The sequence below is a fragment of the Lagenorhynchus albirostris genome, chromosome 10 (assembly GCF_949774975.1).
Source record: "Lagenorhynchus albirostris chromosome 10, mLagAlb1.1, whole genome shotgun sequence".
Lineage (NCBI taxonomy): Eukaryota > Metazoa > Chordata > Mammalia > Artiodactyla > Delphinidae > Lagenorhynchus > Lagenorhynchus albirostris.
The window spans coordinates 77,349,640-77,368,137 of NC_083104.1; the positions used below are offsets into that span (position 1 = coordinate 77,349,640).

Here is an 18,498-nt window from a genome sequence, read left to right on the forward strand (position 1 = left end):
TTTCATGCAAATTTATAATATTTAAATTATTCACAACATTTCTGTTACAAATAGCATTGCGCCTAATAATCAGTGGGATGAAGAACTCAAGACTGACTAACTTTTTTCACCAGATAAAGTTGTTTGAAAAGTGAACATTTTAGTAAGGCACATATTTAGAGTGGGGATTTTTTTTTGGTCCACGTAGCACAGATATATTTGACCTACAATGAGATATGAGTATTTGAATTCAGAGTCCACTGAATGTAATACTGGATCATATTCCTTTTTTACCCATATGTCTTCATTTAATGGGGTTTAGATATATAACTAATGATTGGTACAACTTCTTGTACCCACTTTATCATAAGCCTGGGGTTCTTTTTATTTTCCCTTGTTAATCACATTGCTATGACTTCTCCTTTGTCCACTCTGGTATCTATAACATTAGAGAGTTGTCATTTTCTGGAAAATTCAGGGGATTAGAATTGCTTAACCCGATTCGCTGATCTTCCTGAGATCTTGGGATAATCCCAGACTCTTCCAGAGTGGGAGAAATTCTATATCTGGAAAACATTCAAAGAGTTTGGCCAATATTATTGTTCTAGTTCTAATACTCTTGCTATATATTTATTATTTATGAATCACCAATTAGCTGCTTCCTCTATATTTTATTCCAGAACAATCTTTGCAACGTTGGTGGTTGTTAAAACAAGTATAAGGGGTCAATTATGGCAGGAATGAGGAGTCATTCCTGTCTATCTCTCCCACCTCACTTGAGGTTTTCCAAGATGGCCAAAGTTATGGAGTGCTGCTGGAGGGAAGTTTTGTTCACTTGAGTGGGGTGCTTTCCTGGGACTTTGCAAAGGCTCATAGAGCATTCTCAGGCAGCACCAGGAGTTCCAAAAGCATTGTTGAGTCCTTAAACATAAATGCCTTGGCTTTCAGTTTGTCATGACCAGATATCAAGTTCTGTTTATATATATATTTAAAAAACAGTATGGGGCAGTGAAGGGTATAAATATGCATCAGCAAAAGAAAGGGGACCATTTACATATATTGTGTGTGTTATCTATTCACTCTTTTCAAATCTAAACCTTTTGTCCCTTTTGCCTCCTTCTTTAGTTTTCCTTCCTTCCTTCCTTCCTTCCTTCCTTCCTTCCCTCCTTCCCTCCTTCCCTCCTTCCCTCCTTCCCTCCTTCCCTCCTTCCCTCCTTCCCTCCTTCCCTCCTTCCCTCCTTCCTTCTTTCCTTTCTTTTTAAAGTAAGCTCCCAGCCCCTGTCCTGCACATCTCACCTCATCCCTTGGCCTAGTACCTCCACCTCTGCCCCCAGTAATAACACTTTTGACATTTGGCTGACTTTGGGCAGGTTGCTTAACCTGACTGAGCTTCATTTTCCTAACTTACAGATAAGGATCACACTATCTGTGATGTTTAGGGTAATGCTAGCTGTTATAACAGTTAATTTCCAAATTTTCAGTGGCTTAACACAATAGAAGCTTATTTCTCACTCTTCACAGATGACGTGGGTGTTTCTCCTCCGGGCCCTTCCTTCCTCTTAGTCTCATTCAGGGACCAGAGTACTTCCACCTCTAGCTATGCCCTCCTCTAGGTCCTGGGAGCCCTAGGCATTCAGCTCACAATAAGGAAAGACACGATGGTGAAAGGACACAGCTTCCAATCCACTTGGCCAGGAATTGGCCCACGTTGCTACCGTATACATTCCATGACAACTAGTGCCATGGCTATGCCTAGTTCCAGAGGCATGAGATATACCAGAAAATGTAGTGTCTAGCTGGGCAGAATCTTCTCAGCAACAGCTCTATAGTATAAAAGAAAGGACAAATCTTGGACGGTCCAGCTCCCATTTCTGCCACATCTGCCTTGTGTGTCTTTTGTAGAATTAAATACATTTGCTACATTAAACACTTGACATAGTGGGGCAAAGAGACACTTAATAAAAATTAGTACCTGTTCTCTTGTCTCTTTCTCCCTAAACAATAGTGTTACTTAAGAGCAGAATTTACTCAGGATCATAAAACTTTAACCCTGGAGGGAAATGGAAGATTGAGTAGTCTAAGGCAGTGGGACATAGCACACGTGGTTAAAGAGTATGCTTCTGGAGCCAAATAACCTTGTTTGAACCCACTTCTACCACTTACTAGCTGTGTGCTCTAGGGAAAGACTCACAACCTCTCTGAGCATCAGTGTCCTTACCTATAAAGGGGTGTTAATAATATTACCCTCCTCATAAGGTTGTTGCCGGAGTGAAATCAGAATGTTTATAAAGCAGTTCACAGGGTGCCCAGCAAAAAGTTGGTGTCGATAAATTTTAGTTATCTTTATTCTCAAATGAGAAAACTAAGGTACAGTGAGATTAACCATTTTGCACAGGATCACGGGAGCAGCAAGGAGGAGAACCCAGGTCTTCTGGTTTGCAACATCACCCTGTGTTTTCCACTCGGATTTATGTTAGTGGCATGGATTCTGAACAGTTGCATTGCTGAACTACTTCTGAATTTAACTATATATTTATAGTTAGAGTTACAACAGTTATAACCATATAACTAAGGAATAGAAAGAAGTTATCAATTCCTGAGCCTGTTTTTCACCATGGATTGGACATCCGTGCTGCTAGGAATCCTGGGCAAGCTTGTGGGGCTTTTTTGCATCCAATAGTACAAGCTGTTTTTAACATCCTGATGCACCATCTGCTGCCACTTAATCCCCCAAAGTTAGGATGACATTAAATCTTGGTTCTTTCTGTTTTTCTGGAATAATTATCAATAGTGTCTCTTGTACTTTCAAAAGGGTGCCAATCTAGTTAGTTAGTTAGGAGACTATCCTACAAAACCTTTTCCTTCCACTTCAGCCAAATCAACCTAAGGTAGGAAACAGGAATGTAATCACTTGGTGCTATTTCCCCTTTGTCTTTAATCCTGAGCCTATATGATTGCATTTCCAAGAAACTAGGGAAAAGAACGATCAACTTGACAATGAATGCTTTCCTATAAACGAGATATTAGGGAGCAAGTTTTCTTCGTACGATTAGTCCATGGCTTTTTAATTTAGGAAGAGGTATTGTTCACTGCTTGAGGCTTGTAGGATTCAAACGCCAGAATCCTTTTGCCAAGTATCAGTGATAATACACGCACAGGGCACACTCAGCATTATTTGCTCTTCTCACGGAATTTAGGACAAAGGTGCTATTCCCCTTGTCTTCACACAGGTACCAGAGTGGGTTTCTCTGGATATGTGGAGCTTAGGGCTAATCTCTGAGGACGCACAGCATGGCTGTAGGTCTGAAAGGACCATCATCCCAACATAACTCCTTCACCAGCCATTCCAGACATCACATTTCCACCTAAGTCCCTCCTCTGGGATAAAGATTTCCAGCTTTCTTCTAAAACTGTATGTGATATTAAAAGGGTAATACATTGACCCCTTGTTATATTGTTATAATAGTTCTAACTGGTGCTCACTTTAGTCACACGATGACCTGGAAGAGCCTAATCACTAGGGGACCCTGGTGTCCCCTTTTGCACACAAACACTCTAGCATTGACAATGTCTTCTCGGGCACAGCTTTGCATTTCAGAGCTGCCAGTGGAATTGGACTCAATAAGTAAATGCTAGTGCAGTCTATGTTAGTCATTTTAAGGTCTTTCTTGGAAAAATGCCTTTTTTTTTTTCAGACTTATAGGTATTATCTGTAAATTTCTTATTCTAAGTCATGGAATGGTTTCTATCGAGAGACCCTGCTTTGATAATTGATCATTAGGTAACAATTCGATATTGTTGTCTAATATCTGAGAACTCATGTCTATCAGAATTTTCAATAATTGATCTCAGTATCTTACAATATTATGGATAAATAGACATCATCTCAGAGGAATCTTCTTAAATCATTCGCTTACTTCCTAATAGTGCTCCCCTGACCTGTATCTTACGGTTTCATTCATTTTCAGGGAGAAACGTGTTCACATGTAGAGGGTAGAGGAAATAGGCTATTGCACATATGCCCTTGTGTCTGACTGTGTGCTTGTGATGTGCTTGGATTCCTACTCCTATTCTGGCACAAAAAAACAAATGTATCCAAGCCTGTTCGGCTCAGTCCTGCCTTTGCCCCTTTGGTCCAGCATGCTACTCACTCCTGCAAATCACGAAGCTTCCTCAGAAGCACGTTTCTGCATTACTTTCCTAGGTTTTTTCTTTTTTCTACTATGCTCTCTTTCAAAGTTCATGCCAACTAATGCGCTTCTCAAAACTCAGTTTCTGCTTTTCTTCATTGTTTACATTTGTCAAAATTCGTAGGTGTTCTAATAAAATGGTAGATTGTAATTATTCCTAATGATGTCTAACTCCTACTGAATAGTAATGAAAGTTTTGGAATTGCTTAGGTTTTAATTTACAACAAGTATTTGAGTTTAGATGAAATCTTTCTAAGAACTGAGTCAGAGAGCAGTTTTGCTTTTTAATTAATATAGTTTTAAGTAGGTAATTCGTGAGATGGTAAAAATTCAAAAGTTACAAAGGGTATATAGTGAAATGTCTCCTTTTCACTCTATTCCCCATTTAGATCCCCTCCTGGAAGAAACAAATGTTACTGGTTTCTCTGTTTCCTTCCAAGGATATATATGTGTATGCATAGTTTTGGTTTTTATTTTAAAAATTATAGCACTCTATACACACTGTTCTACACATTTTTTCACACATTATCTTAGCTTTATTTTCAGTTTTTACAAGTTGTTCATTCTTTTAAACATGCACAGTATTCCGTTGTTTGAGTGCATCATAATTTATTTAACCAGTGACCTGCTAAATATCATATAGGTGCTTTTAATCTTTAGCTATTACTAATAATGCTACAATAAGCAACCTCACACTTACATAAATAATTCTTCAGATATGCAAGTATATCTGTTCAATAAATTCCTAAGAATGTGTTGCAGGGTCAAAAGATATTTGCATTTGTAATTTTAAAAGATTATTGGAAGATTGCTCTTTACAGTGGTTGTAAATTTATAATTCTATCAGTGATGGGGGTAAGAAGCATCGATATGCTAGTACTTCCCTATACTCTAGCCCAAGCAGGGTGCTATCAATTTTTTGATCTTTGCTAATTTGAGTGGAAAAAAAAATAAACTACCTCTATTATGAAGGAGGTTGAGTATATTCTTAGGAGAATTTTATGAGCTTTTTTGTCTGTTCACTTACTTTGTACCAATAGGGTAATGTTTTACATTTTTCTCATTCATTTGTAAGTGCTCATTGTATATAAGGAAAACAGGCCGTGTGCCTCTGATATGAGTTGCAAAGCGTCTCCACCCCTGGCTCTGGTTTGTCTGTTTACTATTATGAGTTTTTGTTTGGTTGCTTATTCAGATCTATGTCATGCAGAACTTTTTTATATTGATATAATCATATTTCTCATATATTTTATTCCATGGCCTTTCATTTTTATTGTAATATTTTGAAAGTCCTTTTTTATCCCAAGATTATAAAATATTTCTCCCATGTTACCTTCTAATTACTTTGTGGATCTATATTTTATGTTTAAATCTTTGATCCATCTGGACTTTTTGTTGTTGGATGTATGATATAGATCTAATTTTACTTGTTTTTTTTCCCCGGATGGCCAGCCAGTTGTCCCAACATCTTTTATTGATAATCCATTTTCCCCTACTGTTATGAAAAGCAAGTTTCATCTTACACTAAATCTCCTTAAACAAATATACTTTTTTAATCGACTGATGACTTTGGTCCCCTAACAGTGTCTCTCCTTTACCCCACCACATAGCCATTTTTGTTTCTAGAGTGTGTATTATATCAGCCAAATAAGGCAGAACTCAGTATGCAAGAACCCAGATAGACAGAGGTCTTTACAGTTTAATATTAACTCCATGGTAACTGGTTTTTTTTTGCGGTACGCGGGCCTCTCACTGTTGTGGCCTCTCCCGTTGCGGAGCACAGGCTCCGGACGCGCAGGCTCAGCGGCCATGGCTCACGGGCCCAGCCGCTCCGCAGCATGTGGGATCTTCCCGGACCGGGGCACGAACCTGTGTCCCCTGCATCGGCAGGCGGACTCTCAACCACTGCGCCACCAGGGAAGCCCTGTTTTCTTTTTTATTGATATAAGCCACAGAATCCTTGTTTTGGAGGAAGGTGTATATTTCATTCCCACGTAATGCTTTCCCTTCACCTTAGGACAACCCTGGTTTGAGATGAGGTCAGGAGCTTCCAAAAAATGCAGATGCCCTGGCTCCAGAGATTGAATGACAGGGGGTGAAACCCTGGTGTGTGTGTGTGTGTGTGTGTGTGTGTGTGTGTGTGTGTGTGTGTGGAGTGTGTGTGTGTGTATGTACACATGCTTGTATACACACATATTAAACAAACTCCAGGTTATGGGAATAGCAAGGATTGAAAAACACTGTCTTCAAGCATAATCTATTTTACTAAATGGCTCCACTGATACAATGATATACTCAACGGGTTTTTTATATATTTCATTCTTTCTAGCAATTCTCTTTTGCTCTAGTTTTTCACTTACATTCTTTGGAAGGGGTGCCTCGCAAGATTATTGTTATAATTAACCAATAAAATATTTGAAAGCTTTTCCATTTAATAAATGTTTACTAAGTACCTGTTACGAATTGGGCACTGTACTAAGCACAGAGTATGGAATGGGGAACAAAACTATCACTTTGAGGAACCAAGTGTTGGTATTTAAACAAAATCCTCGTTAAATAGGGAAACTACCACATTATAAGGCACTTACCTATAGTGTAGATTATATGATATATAGTGTTACAGAGCGCACTCCTTTTAGAATCTTTCTGGAAGCCTGTAACGGGTACATTAAACCTGTCCTTCAGCTCTAGGGTTTACTGAAGCTTGATATTTTTTTTATAACTTTTTAAATATCTCATCCAGATTTGAAAATATTCTCAAATTTGCTATCTAATAGGTGCTTCTCAGAATAATCCCAGAGAGAGATTTGAATGTGCTATTTTCCATACATGTAATTAAAATTGAAATCACAGATATGTGACTGGAATTTAACACATACGAATTGTTGCTTTCATTTAATAATATTGGGTATTACAATAAGAAGTTAAACCTGAATTCTTTCTAAGGCAATGAATTTAGTGACAGTTGGTGAGAACTGTCTAGCGAATAACAATGTAAAAGTATCCTTTAGTACAAATTAGTTTTAGATATTGATTTACAGTTGTCTAAAGTACATTTCCTTCTAAAATACAGTAATTCTAAAAGGAGAAAAAGTCCTTAATGACCGGATAAAATGTTGAAATTAGGTGTGTTCATTTCTATTTTAAAAATGCATTTAGACCTGTTTCAGGTAAAATAATGTGGGAACTCGGGATCTCAGTAAAATGATCAATCCACTTTCCTCAGAAAACATGTTTTCCACTAACTTTCCATTTCTGGGCTTCACCAATAATTGCCATGTAAGTGTTTCCTAATATTTACCTTTAGTTTCTTACCTTTTGCTTTTGAGTGTGAAAAATGGATGCCCTGAAAAAGAGCAAAGTCTCTTTTTATGCTCTTCCCGTATTCTGTAACTTTGCTTGTGTTGGTTTTTTGAGAGAGAGGTCCTCAACATGAGTCATTAACTGCTGCTGTTACTATTGAAAAATGCTTAGTGTTTTCCCCTCTTTTGGAAGGGGGGTGTCACTACTTGGCATAGAGAGCCTAAAGCCTTGCACTTAGAATATTCTGTCCAAGCTCTCAAACTATCCCGCATGTATCCTACTTCTAAAACAGTAATTTTTGGAATGACATGAAGTACAATGGACGTATTTGCCAAAGTTACTGTGTTGCTTCAGTGGTGTAAAGAAGCAGAGGTGGGGTGGTCCTGGTTTGTCAGGTGGCACAGTGCATTGAAATAAAGGAAGAGCTTAAATCCTCTCTGGAAAACAACCACCACGGGGCATCCCACCTCATCGTGCACAGAAATGAGACAGCTGCTACCATGTTTGCTATATGGGATCTAGCCTTCCAGCGATCACTCTGTCACCCCAGATTACTGCACCTACTTGTTCACGTGGGTACTTCGTCTCCCCACAGAGACAGAGAAGCTCGTAGTTCTTTATTTTCACAAATCAGTCAAATCCCCTAGAGTCTTATTCACATGCTTTTCTGCTCCAAAGTTTTCTATTTTTCTTAAACCCGTTGACTCTAAGATATCTGTGGTACAGGATTGAACTGTAGATTTGTCATTGTTCCTGAATGTCATGTGTCTTTTAATCCATGGATCCATTAATTAATTCATTCTTGGGTCCTCACACACAAAGCTTTTGTGGCATGGTCTACACATTTTAACCACACATCAGAGTGTCTTCACTTGCCACTTCTTTTGATGTAGCATCGCTATACATCCAGTAACAATGTTACGTCGCAAGCAGGAGAAAGCAGTAAACAGAGCTAAGGGAAGGAAGGATCTGGCTGTCAGTGTAAATGTAAATAGCAGCTGTTCCATTCAAACTGTTTTTAAAACTACCACACGGTGAGAGGTTTGCCTAAAATGGGCCAGATCCTCAAGAATCAGGTTTTAACACAAAATTTAAGAGGCATGCTGCCATCCTCCTGTTTGCACTGTTTCACTTCTCCTACTATTGCACAAACAGTAGAGGGGAAAAAGTATATATATACACACATATATGTGTTGATATTATATATCAACACATATATTGATATATAATATCAATATAATGTCAGTGAACATGTACAGACTATAGATAATGCTTATGTAGATGCAGTATAACTTATAAAGTGCTACTGAGGTGTTTCTGGATTTGTTGTTGTTGTGACTACTATCATTGATATGACTGTCACCTTCCTAGAAACAGGGACAATCTTTGGTGCCCTTTTATATCTGCCTTTACTCCTCCCTAGCACTTTGCCTTGAATGAAGTAGGTGCTCAATATATAGGTAGTGAGAGCTTGCTTTTTTAAAGTTTTAATGGTCAAGTAAGTATTGGCTTGATTGAGCTTTAAAAATACTGTTGTTTTCCAAACTGGAGTCCATGACCAAATCTTGCCTTGCCAATAAGTCATTTTTACCCCATGTCTTTCAGATTTTGTGAAAGAACAAAAGTTATTTATCATTATACTGTACTTAGGAAGCACTGTATTTTTTATAAGGTACTGAAGAAGTACTATACATAGTACTAAAAGGTACTGAGGCTCACCATGAAGCCTGATAACGCTAGTACTGTAATTAGGCAGTATAATCTCTTTAGCAACATAATGTTGTGAAATTGATATAATTCAATTATTTCCCTTTCCAAAGTGTTCCCACTTCTTTGAAAATTTATGTGGACCTTTTGCCAGTGTTTTGATAGGCCTCCTGGAAAAGATATCTGAATATTTAGGATACATTGAGAATAGGTTGTAGGTTGGGCAGCAACAAAATGACATGCCCATAGAACTTTTCCCCCAGGGCATTCATGTGTAAGATCTCAGATGTCCATCTGGTCTAATGGTCAGAGCCTCCAGGGGAATCCAAACTCCTGGACTGTGCTTCTGATTTTCCCCCTCAACTTCCCACATACCCCTGCCGGGTAAGTAGCTTCTGTTTCTCCATGTTTCTTAACCCCACCCCACCCCCAAAGCTCCTTTCCTTGGATTATTTAGAATGAATAGGAAAAATGATTCACATGACCACAACCAGGAATGAGGCTTGAGGAAAGAGAAGGTGTTCCTCTTGTTGAATTTGGACATGAGTGAGTAACTGACTTTTATTGTCTGCCAAGGAAATTAGTGAGTAACTGACTTTTATTGTCTGCCAACAGGGGAGGCGTTACACTTGGCTAGAGATTTTGGCTACACTTGTGAAACAGAGTTTCCAGCCAAAGCAGTAGGAGAACATCTTGCCAGACAACATATGGAACAGAAAGAACAGACAGCAAGAAAAAAGATGATCCTAGCGACCAAGTAAGCAGAATGGGGAAGACTCTGTGTGCGTTCATCCTGTTTTGGTTTTTTTTTCATTTTCTTTGAATGAGGGAAACAGTTTAGAAAGCACCTGATCTCTAAGGGGGATCTCACACACCAGCAGCTAGATGTATTAAACAAGGACTTCCTCAACATTGCACCCATAGCAAGATTTGCAAACTGTATAGTGATGGAGTTACCACCGACACTGACAAAAGTTCTTAGAAAACCTCTTCGGAATAGTAGGAATGCCTAACATGTTTAGGAGATGTAGATTCCAGGCAAATATGCTGGTTGGTTGCTATGCAGTTCGGTCTAAGCCACTCACTGTGCCTTAATAAATGAGGAGAAAGATCTTAAAACGCTATAAGTTCTCAGAGAATGTGAAACATTGAGGACCCAGATGCATGAGAGGTAACAGAGAGACCTCTGGGATCAAGGGTTGGCATCAGTGGCCCCATTTTTTCTTGTATATAATTAAGCAAATAATCCCAGAACTGCCCCAGCCCCTGTAGTGATATTGTCGAAAAGAAAAGATAGAATGTGTGAGAAAGCTCCTGAAAATTGTAAAAAGTTCAATTAAAATGTGAATTAAAATAATGAGGGAAATGATGTGGAAAAGGGGAAGCTTTCATAAGATAACTTCAAACTCCCTCAAACTTGAAAGTTCTTTGATAATTAATGAAAGAACTATCATTTACTGTGTGAAAACCCAGCAGAACCTTAAGTACTACTCAAATCACGTTCAAATTTTTAGAAGAGGACTTCTAAAAACAGTGCATGTTGGGACTCCATGCTTCCACTGCAGGGGTTGAGGGTTCGATCCCTGGTCGGGGAGCTAAGATCCCGCATGCTGCGCTGCATGGACAAAAAAAAATTTAGATGAAAATCTTTCAAGTGGTAGCTAATTCTTGCTCTCTTCTCTTTACTGAAACAAGTTATTGCTACAGATAAACCATTAATAATCTTATTTAATTTCCTAACTCTATATTCAGATTTTAGAACTAAGAGTCCCAGGTGGTTAAATTATCATTTATACATTAGTTTCTTATTTGGGGAAAACTTGTAAAGAGAAAGTATGTGGTAGATCGTGTTAGAAACATTGCTTCTTAGAAACTGATTTTTTAAAATGACTTTACGATATGTTGGCTAAAATGTAAATGTCTCAAAATGCACAAAACCAAAAATAAATATTCCTCCTTCTACTACATCTAAAGTAACATGGATCTTCTTACAAATTTAAGGTTTTGTGTGGCATACCTACCACACACCAGGCTTTTGCCCAGGAAACGTTAAGTCCATTATTTGGGGTTTGTGCTGCTTGTGGCTGTCACTGTTTGGGTTTCAGATATATTTATTCATTGCTCTTATGAGAGTACTAGATAATTCTCTCACCTTGCCCCAAAGAAAAGGGAAATGAAAGGTGGTGGCAAAAGAAGAGAAAAGACAAAACAAGGAGATAAAGGGGAAAGGAATAGCAGAAAGACAGAAGTAAGACTAAGAGTTAGAGAAAGAACATTATAAGGGATGTAACACTTGGATTTAAAATTTTGAGAGGAGCTTTGTGCTAGGGAAGCTGCTGAACACTTGCTAGTAGAAAGACCTAAACCTAGATTTTTTGTGCAGTTTATCTCCCTGGGGGGGGGGGGCGGGGGTGGTCTTCACATCTACTTTGCTTCTACTTTTTCCCTCTTCCAAACAGTTTTTGACCCAGAGGGGTCTTCATCCTCCACATTTCAGTTTTACCAGAAGGAACTGAAAGTACATGTAGTTCGTTCGTTTGTATCCTTAATGTAATCTCAGGAGACTGTAACAAATTATTACAGATCAGGAGAAATAGACAGTGCTAGAAGTTAGGTAGCATCTCCTAGGTGTTCCCAAAGCATATCATTCTAGCTGGTAGGATTTTACAAATTTCCCAACATGCATACCCATGTGATACCTCTGAATGATACTGTTATCCCCAAATACTAATTATCCAAGAGAAAACACCTTCATGTTTCCTACCTCAAAATGACTCGGTTGTGGTTTTATCATGCATTTTCTAAGACTTTCACCCCCTGATCCAGAGAAATCCTTCTTGTCTTCCTTCCTCCAGATTCTAGAACTGTTCACTCCCACCATCCACAGCAAGGCCACCATTACATTTCCAAACACAAGCTCCCATTTTCTTGGGAATTCCCATCACTCTGTCTAAGTGTTTGGGAGTCAGTGCATTCAAACTGATGTTGAGATTTTGTTTTCACAGAAGTAAATGTTAGAAGAACTTGGGAGAAGTACTTTCATATTTGTCAAAGTTGTATGGAGACGTCTATTTTATAGTAGTGGATTCAACTAGGGAGTAGTACTTCCCTTTTACATGGGATCTAAGTAATGTATATTATTTTAGGTGATATTTTGAACTTTGATTTCATGAAATAGTTCAAGAACATGTAATTCTCTTTGATCCCTCTTCCCGTAGCTGGACATTTGCAGACCATTAAATGTCAAGCAAGAATTGAATTCACTAATTCCAATTACCTTACTTTAAGTAAGAGTAAATAGACTATAAACATCCAGAAATTAGGAGACAGACTAAATGTTTTGTTTTTGTGGTTATTTATATCCATTCCATCTTCTTATTAGATCATGTGAAACAAGAATTGAAGAATCGGAGACTATGCAGTCATAGCAAACATACTCAATACAAGTAGTCATCAATATAAGTAGATAAATTAAGGGGTGTGTGGGAATAAATGCCTTTCTGCAACATATTAATGGATCCAACATGTGTTCTGAGTAGTTTCTAAATTTTCCAATGGTAAAGCATTGGCTGTTTTCGATTAAAATGCTCAGTGTTGAAATTAAGTAATCTACCTGGATATTCATTACATTCTAATCAGTTCACCTTTCTTTGTTCACAGGACTGTGACAATTGTATCAAAAATATATACAAAATTCAAAATTCTTTAGATGAGAGATCCAATTGCTGATCCACATGGGCACAATGGCTTACATATTTCTTTTTTACCTCTATGAATAACAGATTCTGTTGTATTTAATTATATTGCCGAGTATACAATTGTAAGAAAGGCTCATTGATTAAGTGCCGTTACCCTCCTAATTCCTCTTTATTCCCAGTGCTTTGTTGATTAACCAAACATTTTCGTGTAATTAGATAATTATTTAAGGGGGGTAATAGAAACTGAGTTAGACAGTTTTTGAAATCTAAAAATGTACTGGACAAAACATTTATTTGATTTATGAAAAACACATTTAAACCTCTTCATTGAATTTAGAACTAAATATGATTAACACTTGATCTGCATTAGGGTAAAGAGGAATAGTTAGCGAGTTTTAATTTTTACCATAACATTAATAGTCAAAAGGAGAAACAGAACTTTAAATTCAGACATCAGCTAAAAAATTAAATCCTTAAGGACAATGACGTAAGTGATAAAGTTAGAATTTATGATTCATCGAAGATCATCTTGTGTTACGTAATTCATAATGTGACATTTTGTTTGGAGAAATAAGAGTATTTCTTACTGTAGCTTCATAGATAAAAATTTAAATAAGAATAAAACTAAGCATAAAAATAATAACTCTGTAACTGTCATAATGTGATGATGATAATTGCCTAAAGGAAATCTACAAAATTGTCATCTGTTTTTAAGTCTGGAGGCTGTCCAAAGTCAGTGAATTAAGCAGAAGAATCAAATATCAAGGTTGAAAATTCTGAAACTTCTCCTGATACAGCTTCATATGTGGAGTAGTTGAATTGCTTAGCATAAGTTAAATTTTTCCACACTTGCCTTTTCCTCATTTCTTCCTCAACTTTAAGTTTATTGTAACTTGCTCTGTTGTTTAAACAGTAAAGAAGTTGATCTGCCAACTTTAAATTAGCTTATTCAATTATCCGAGAAATTCCCATATCATAACACACGAACTAAAGCAATGTTTTAACCTCCACTTAAATTTTTAATACCTTTTAATCTGATAGAAAATTAAGAGACCAGTCGTTAAACAACTCCAATATTCCTTTGTAATAATGCATCATACTGATGACCTACCACGTAGTAATTCACATTGCTAGTCTGAAAAGTGATAGCAAGTCTGTATTTTAAAATTTAGTAAGACATTTTCTAAAAACAAAGATAACAATATATCTAACTATTAAATAACATAAAGTGCAACAGATAACGATGCCCCACCAAATGTCACTGTTTGATGCCAACAAATAATATCAACATTTAATTTAAGTTGCTACTCGTTAATTAAAAATAGGCAATACACCTGAAAGTCAGCCAACTGAGTCTAACTCAGAACAGAAAAAGTGAGAAGTTCAGATAAAATATTTTCAGTGGAAGTACACACATGCACTGTTAAAACATGCGTTTAGATGCTACATCTGAGACGCAACCAAACATTAACAGGTGGTGTGGAGGATCCTGTTTGATTTAGAGCAGGTAAAGACTTATCTGTTTGTTGTTTGGCTTTTCCTTTCCCTATGACCCTCTTTTACTTTCACTTCTGTTCAAAATGAGTAAGGCAAATTCTGTGAAATGATGATATTTGAACACTGGCATTAAAACTGAGACTCATTGCTTGTAAAAAAAAAAAAAGTCTCACATGATCTCCAGAAGAATTCGATAAATATGGGGTACCTTATAATAAACAAGCCTCCTCTGATTTTAACTCAATGGTACGTTATTTGGGCTTCAAGACATTTTGTCACTTTGTAGTAGTTTTTTGCTTAATGACACAAATGCTTTGGAGAGGACTTTGTGGCTGGGCCCACGCAGTGGCTTTCACTTGGAATAATTTGACCCTTCTGTACTTGATTTTGGCTCCATAGGTAATTATAGTCAGGGCTACATTATTACATTTTGTGACTGCCCATTGTAAATCCAGACAAAAAACCTAATCACTGTCATAGTATGCCTTGAATGTGGAGTGGTTTCACTTAGCTGATGGATTCTTTTGAGCAATTCCTCGGCAGTCTTTTACTTCACTCTTCAGCTTCTGCATTAATCTAGTGTTTTGTTGTTAAAAAAAACACACACACACGGTTCCTTCATATGTTTGCTTCTTCAGAATTATATCTTTTGGACTATGTATCACAAGGGCTTTACTGTTATCAAACAATCATGGTAATATGAAACCAATGATCAGAAATCATAATCATTTAAATTAAGAAAAGCAGCAGAAAAATGCCCTTGCTGATACTTTTTTGCAAGAAACTATCTTACGTGGAGCACAATGTAATCATTTTTCTGAGACAAAATGAGGCTAGTAGACTAAATTTGGGTGATTGTCTACTTCAAATATTAAAAACACAAATTTAGTCCAGAAGAGTCTGAATTATAATGAAATATTGGGGAAAGGGATTTCCCAAAGTCTACTTGAATCATGGCTCTGAAATAAGCCTATAGCTTGATTTAAACTTGTTTACAGACATGACACCCCACCCCCAGAATCACATTTTAATTTTTTTAAAGGAATTATTAATTGTGATCCTGTTTTATAGATTTTTCCCTTATACTGAGGTTAATCTATGAATATTCACCTTAAAAATGAACACTGGTTTTGTCAATGTTCCTGGACTGTTACTCACTTGAAAGTTTTCATGATCATCTTGAGAGCATGATCAACTTGAGAGCATAGTTGCTATTGTAACTCATTGTAACCTCATCTGTATGTTGTAGATGGAACTTCAGAGGTTGCTTTATGATATTTATCTAGTCCTCTTTTAAAAGAGAAAACAAGCCTTTGGAAAAATATCATGGGATGAAATTAAAGCCCCGTCTCAAGAGTTCAACTTTAATTTTGAATCTTTTATTTTAGACAAATTTGTAAAGAATTTCAAGACCTCTTGAGCCAAGATAGATCACCGCTGGGATCCTCCAGACCCACTCCAATTCTAGACCTTGACATCCAGAGACACTTAACACATTTCAGGTAAGAATCGTTTTTCAATTTGTTCAGACTCTCTTTTAAATTGTTAAAACCATCTTTATTAACCCAGACATGTGTGTAGTCCTATCACAGTTCCATTTAGAGATAAAACATATATATATATATATGGTGACTGCCTGAAATTTTTGAAATTCCAAGCACCTAAGATCAAATTGTAAAAGTAGCTAAAGCATGAAACACTTTGGATCAGAAAATTTATAACTTTGTGTGATTTCAAAGAACCTGTGACTGTGAGCTCTATTATTTCAAACAGTAGCACTTTTAGATCAGGATCCTGAAATCCTTTAAACAGTTCTTTACCTTGATTAGGTGAATCGTTGAATAGGCAGATGATGTGATAGAAACTAATGGGACATCCTAGACTGATTTTCCAGGAGTACGCTAATGATTTCTCTGCAGTTAGAAACTGCGCATGGTTCTTAAGTTAGACCACACAAGCATATTTTAAAGAACCCAGGATGTATTATTGAAAGTATATCTTAAATTTCATTTTCTGAAATTCTTTGGAAGAGAATAGACTATTTTTCTTGGTTAATTTATGCCCTGGTTGCAATGTGGAAACGAACATGATAATTTTTCAGGTGCCTTCCAAATGTTAAACTCTAGAATTCTAATGCCTACATGACATTTCTCATCAATAAAAATTTTTATTTATCCTCTTTTTATTATTATCATTTAGTTTAAAAAATCAATGCTAAGGAAAGACCAACATAATTAAATTTCAAAATGCTTTCAATACCTCTCAATGATTATAATGCTTTCGAGGAAGATATTCTGTTATACAAAATAATGGATATTTAAGTAAGTTGGAATTTTATCTGCAACATCAGAGACTTTTAAATAAAATACTTAATTTTTCATCATGTCACAATACTCCTCAAGGTGTAATAGACACCTCTCTGAAGATTAAAGGATTTGTCTTCTAAAAATGCACCAAATGTAGGATAAGTTCCCAGGACTTTTCTTCTACCATTCAATTGGGTTAGTGAAGGTGAGTGTACTAAAACTGGGAGAAAGTGTAGTGCTTAAAAGTTAAGAGCAAAAGGCTTTGGAGTCAAGAGAATGGTCTTCAAATCCAGACGCTTAATACATCTGAGCTGGGTTATTTGGGGTAATGTATGTACTCTTCTCAAGCTTTTCTTTCCCTAGCTTTTAATGGAATAAGAACTGATCCATTACATGGTGGTAGTGAGCTAAAATGAGAAAATGAATACAGAGTAAGCATTCAATAAATGATATACTATTTACTGCACCACGGATCCAAGTTTAAAAAGTACAAAGTGCTCTACTATCATATCTGTACAAATTTTTTCCACATTTTTATTTGTATACATACTTAAGAGATTAATAGTTTTTACAGAAGTTCAATTCACAGCTTAATAATTTTTATACAAGTTCAATTCTGGATTTAAGGAGGTTTGTTGAGTTACAGATTTACTCCAAGAAGGAACTTACTGTTGGAATACAGAGAACTGGGGCTCTCTGTCATGTCTGCTAGGTCATTTCCAATCACAGAGGTCATAGCCTTTATTGGACAGTGAGCTGTCCTTTCTCAAGGCTCAAAACAGACTATGGCATCAATGGGTAAATTGGATATCAGCTACAGTGTAAAATAAATAGGTAAACTATTTGTCTGTTTAGCGTACGCACAATCTGCTAATTTGTTGATACCTGAGTCATCTGCCAACTTAATGCCACAGAACTCTTTAGAGAAAACTTTCATTTCTAAACTTGAGCTGAATGTTTCCTACATGTGCTTTATATGCTCTTTGGTTCCTCCCCGTGCAAAATATAGTAACAAGCTAGTCTAGAATTACCCAGAGAAGCTAGTCTGATGTTTCTTAGAGAAAAGCTAAATAGATGGTAAATTGTTCCTCCTCATTCTCCGTAAAAAAGAGAGATTACATTTTGGGTATAAAACTCTCGAGAAGATATATGCCTGCAGATTCTCAGTCACAACAATTTGAAATGTACAGCCATATCTTAACACATTTAACATTACATAGTATATCTACTTATAAATGTATCACCTATAAAACTTTGGTATTATTATTGATATGTTGAGTAGTTAGCTATCAGAAAGTTACGACTCCCATTTATTATGCTTTTGTAATGTTTGTCAGATTTTTTCATATATTTTGCTTTAACTACATTCTGATTATTTATTTAGATGAAATCTTCTGGATTTCACAATGGCGGGTAGTATGACGTTAAAAATCACTTAACCAAAATTCACTTTACGGCAAATTTCCTTAATTATATCTTTTTTTTAAATTGTGGTTAAAAAAACACAACAGCATTTACCATCTTAATCACTTCTAAGCGTACAGTTCAGTAATGTTAAGTATATTCACATTGTTGGGCAACCAGTCTCCAGGATTTTTTTCATTTTGCAAATCTGAAACTCTATAGCCATTAAACAATAAATTTCCCCTTCCCCCCAGCCCTTGGCAACCACCATTCTACTTTCTGTCCCTATGAATTTGACTAAATACTTCAAATAAGTAAACTCATACAGTATTTGTCTTTTTGTGATTGACTTATTTCACTTAGCATAATGTTTTCAAGGTTCATCTATGTTGTAGCACATGCTAAATTTCCTTT

At 36.6% G+C, this 18,498-nt stretch overlaps 1 protein-coding gene across 1 annotated transcript in view; it reads left to right on the top strand.

Annotated features, from left to right (window-relative positions):
* The window catches only part of TFAP2D (transcription factor AP-2 delta), a 54,510-nt gene that overhangs the window by 19,282 nt on the left and 16,730 nt on the right, over positions 1–18,498 (top strand). The window contains exons 6-7 of the mRNA XM_060164226.1: positions 9,795–9,936; positions 15,763–15,876. Of these exons, the coding sequence (XP_060020209.1) occupies positions 9,795–9,936; positions 15,763–15,876 (256 nt within the window). The remainder of the gene's footprint in view (positions 1–9,794; positions 9,937–15,762; positions 15,877–18,498) is intronic.